General features: G+C 42.2%; 1 protein-coding gene across 2 annotated transcripts in view; it reads right to left on the minus strand.

The window, feature by feature from the left end:
* nptxrb (neuronal pentraxin receptor b) overlaps nt 1-4420 on the minus strand; it is a 13489-nt gene that overhangs the window by 3526 nt on the left and 5543 nt on the right. For both annotated transcript variants that reach the window (XM_025058410.1, XM_025058409.1), the window contains exons 3-4: nt 1555-1945; nt 253-494 (exon numbers count right to left, since the gene is read on the minus strand). In XM_025058410.1, coding sequence (XP_024914178.1) covers nt 253-494; nt 1555-1945 — 633 coding nt within the window. The remainder of the gene's footprint in view (nt 1-252; nt 495-1554; nt 1946-4420) is intronic.

Consider the following 4420-nt stretch of genomic DNA (forward strand, 5'->3'; position numbering starts at 1 on the left):
ATGAAAGTGGGTCTCATCCTTTTGTGGCTCATTTTATTCAATAAATCAAACAGTAGCTAATTATACACCCAACAGCATAATAAGCTAATGATGATTTCCAAGTCGGACCGTTCACTTAGAGTAATTATAAAGAAGTCTGTCGCTAATGACACATTTTTCATTAGAGACATCCATTCATCTCCACAGTTAATGACTTTCTGGTTCTCTGTTCTTCAGTCGCAGTCCTCATTTGAACTGCGACCTCACTGTTACCTTGTCGTTGATGAGCAGCTCCACGGGGTTGTGGACGCCCTGCAGCAGCACCAGCTCATTAGGCTGCCCCGGCACGGAGTAGGAGAAAGGCGTCCCGATGCCCCCTTCTTTGGCCTTCAGCCACACGCAGGCGGTGAAGGCGTACATCTCCGTTATCTCCTTCCTCACCAGGCCGTACATGTAGTTGGTCCTCATGGGGAAGGACAGGACGAAGCCGTCCGGGAAAGACGGTTCTGTCAGAGCTGCGAGGACACGGGAGACACGGAGAAGTGGTCAGAGGACGAAGAAGAAGAAGACGAAGAAGAAGACACACACACACACACACACCCCCACAGGGCGGCTGACAGAAGCTGAAGTGTTACAGCTAATGATCAGGTTTTCTAACTCCAGGCGACAGAGTGAATCTGAGACATGGAGAGGACGGAAGGTTTGGGAGACAGACGGAGTTAAAAAGGAAAACAGGAAGTGCATTTCATTTTCCTGTTAGTCCTGTGGTGAACGCACTTCCTCTTCTATGTTTCCATCTGCCCTGGTTTCTTCTTTGTTCTAACTGTGTTTTTTACTTCCATTTTTTAAACGGTGGATATAAAAACCGCCGCTCCGTCACCGCTCTAAAAACCACAGCGTAAATATTAAAAACACAGATTAACGAAGATTTACAGTTACGCAAGTAAAGGTCAGCAAATAACTATGGCTTCCTCTTCCATTTATTTTTGGCACTTTCAATTTTATAGTTAATTTCATAGCTGCGTTCGACATTTCTCAACCTTCAGAACTCATTAATCATCTCGCGGCCCTTTCTCCCACCGCGGCGCCGAGACATCGCTAGGTTCCTCCAAACGCCGCTCCATCCTTATCACCCTACAGTCGTAACAGTTTTTTTCATTTCCTTCCTAGATATTTATTATTATTATCATTAGTATTTATATTTAAAAAAAAATAATTTTACAAAAAATATCCTGAACATGAAGTGTGTTTTTTCAAATTTTCAAAATTCATCAAACGGGCCACACCCTAAAGGGCCGGTTTCGGCCTGCTGCCCCTATGTTTGACACCACTGTTTTAAACACTCATCCATGTCACCACCATGCAGTCCTAGTTATTTGTTTTGTGCAGCAAGAAGGAAAAAAAATCTGTTTATAAATTTTAAGTTTTCAGTGCAAATAAAAATAAATCCTTTTTCTTTTCATGTCATGATCTCAGTCGGTGACGGTTTGGTGCTTCTATAATTGTATCATAAAATTGAACATGACTCAGTTCTCGTCATGACTCCCCCCTCCCCTCACCCCCCCCCGGACTCACTCTGTTCCAGCTCGGTGACGCGGTGGTTGGCCGTGTCAATCCCCTGGTTGATCTTCTCCTGCTGACCGTGCGTCTCCTTCCTCATGGCCTGACGCTCCTTCTCCAACATCTTTATCTTCCTCTCCAGCTCCCCCTCCAGGTCCTCCACCCTCCAGGTGCCCTTCCCTCGACCTGGTGACCCCTTCGACGGGTGCTTGGGGTTGGACGACGGAGGGGAAACAGGACGATGCCCCCCTGAGGCAGGACCGGGAGGTGAAGGGGAGGTTCTGCCAGAGGGTGAGGAGGGAGGCTTGACGGTGTTTCCCACAGGACTGATGCTGCTGCTGCTGCTGCTGCTGCTGCTGCCTGCTGACGTGTCGGTGAGGTTTAAGGCTGCAGGGCCTATTTCCGCCTGCAGGAAAACGAAGAGTGAAAACATGAGAAGCAGTTTGAAATATTGATGCTGGAAAAGGTTTGGAGACAAACACAGAGCAGAGGACGGAGGACGGAGGACGGAGGAGAAAAAGACAAACGTCTCGGTGGGAAACACTGACAGTCACTGGAAGATCTGGGTTTTCTACCAAATCCAGTGCCGTCGGTCTGTGGACAGAACCGACGTCGGAGGAGGATCTGTTTTAGGGAGTTGGCATTTGGAGAACGTCGTAAGAATATTGTTCCGCTGAGATCGGTGGATATTAACAACACCAGTGACATTTTCCTCTTAATGAAATTGGAAGAAAAATAAACTGAACCTGTTTCAGTAACGACGGCAGAGAAACGAGAGAAAAGTCCAATTAAAGGTGTAGAACGGAGAATTTAAATACTGTTAGGACTACGAACCAGGAGCAGTGAAAAAAAAAAGAAAAACCGGATGTTTGAACTGAGGAGTTCAAATTATAAATAATAAAATAATGTCGTCCAATTAATTATTATTTATTAATTGGGTTCATGAATTATTAAGTAATTATTACATTATTAATTTTACATTAATAAACAGTTAAAATATACATAATTAAAAACGGTCAAAGGAAAATAATTAGCTATAAATAATTCTAAAGCTGTCGTCATGGTGATTTGACACAACATCCTGTATAGATTCTAGTCTATTCTGTTCTATTCTGTTCTTGCAGCAGTTATGACTGTGTTATTTTCTGTAACGTGTTCTTGACACCGTCAGATAAAACATCAAAATCTAAAATCTTTTTTTTTGTTTGTTTGTTTCAACTTCTCTGACTTTCCCACAGCGTCGGTTTTTCCTGTAAGGTGTTCTTGACACCGTCAGATAAAACATCAAAATCTAAAATCTTTTTTTTTGTTTGTTTGTTTCAACTTCTCTGACTTTCCCACAGCGTCGGTTTTTCCAGTCCGTCCTTCAGCGGCTGAGGTTTAAAGTGGAGCTGGTGTGTGTGGTAACGTTCCTGTGTGTGTGTGTGAGTGTGTGTGTGTGTGTTAGATCAATGATCTTAGAATCTGGTTCAGTCACGACCCACTCCTCGGCTTCACTGCGTTCACAACACCTTTCATTTTCACCACCGTCTTCGTCCGATTCATCCTCAGCCTCAGAGTCAGGACGACGCCGTGAGTTTGGATTTAAACCAAACCTGTACGTATTCACATGTACGAGACGGGGACTGACCTTCGTAATGTTTCTGAGAAAAATAGACCTCAAGATTTTATAGAAAAAAAAACTTCGCTTAGGGATGTCCGATAATATCGGACGACCGATATTAGCATAATTGTTTAATTTCTTTGAGAATCGTTATCAGCTTTTCCTCCGATAATGAAAACCCAGTAACGCAATGCCTGGGTTTGGACAAATAACATGTGCCCTAAAAATAGTTTGGGGGAAAAACGGCTGTATATGAAAGTGAAAGTCACTAGATGGCAGCGTTGCAGCTCATTTAATTCATCTATTTTGATATTTAGGGGATTGTACGCGGAATAATGGAGCCAGAAACTCAGACTGATAAACTAATAAATATTATCGATCTTATTGGTCGATCAAATGATACAGATACAGGTATCGGTTGATATCGGAATCGTAAATTAAGTCCCTAACATCCCTAATATATATATATACAGTAGAGAGCGAGAGAGTATATAGAGTAGAGAGAGAGAGAGTACGATAGTGATGGTATTAGAAAGAGGGTCAAGAAGAAGAAGAATTTACAGTAAAGAGAAACAAACCCTGTTTTGGTCGAAAAAATAAAATCAAATATTTATGGAAAACTATTCACACAAATATTTGAATACAAATATATATATATACAGTACATTTATGTATTTTTCTAAGGTGTCAAAAACTTAGAGAAAACCATTATCAAATCAAGACTAAACTGAAGTGTTTTTTTTTATTGTTCCAGTCTCTCTGTTGTTTTTATCTCCTTTGTTTCTCCAGAGGAAATGGAATTTACTCCTAAAACCTCACACACGTTTCCTGCAACTACGCTGTAAAAAAAAAAAGAAAATTATATTTTTTACAATTTGTTGTGTTTTCAAAGAGCTGCCGTGGTCGATCACTCCCGACGACGTTGGAGCTGAGCTGTTTTACAAACTTGTGTTTTCAGTGAGAAACAGCAGCGTCAGGCGGCTAAACCGTCCATACTGCAGATGTAAGCAAGTCCGCCATGGATTTATTAGGCGGGGCTTTTATCTGGTCCCCACGGCGGCAGGAAAAATGATGGTCCCTGCTGTTGCCGAGTCTCAGAGGGAGAGCAGTTTTGGTTTTTTTTCATCACATTCATCATCAATAATAAAAAAAAAAATCTAAAAATAAACAACAAAGATCAGGAATTTTCAACTCTGCTTTTCCTGAAGAGAACGGCCGTCTGAGGAAGAGGAGTCGAGGACTGATCGGCCGCACGCTCATGATGAGTGATGAAGCAGA

This window comes from Cynoglossus semilaevis, chromosome 9 (genome assembly GCF_000523025.1).
Source record: "Cynoglossus semilaevis isolate Cse_v1.0 chromosome 9, Cse_v1.0, whole genome shotgun sequence".
Taxonomy (NCBI): domain Eukaryota; kingdom Metazoa; phylum Chordata; class Actinopteri; order Pleuronectiformes; family Cynoglossidae; genus Cynoglossus; species Cynoglossus semilaevis.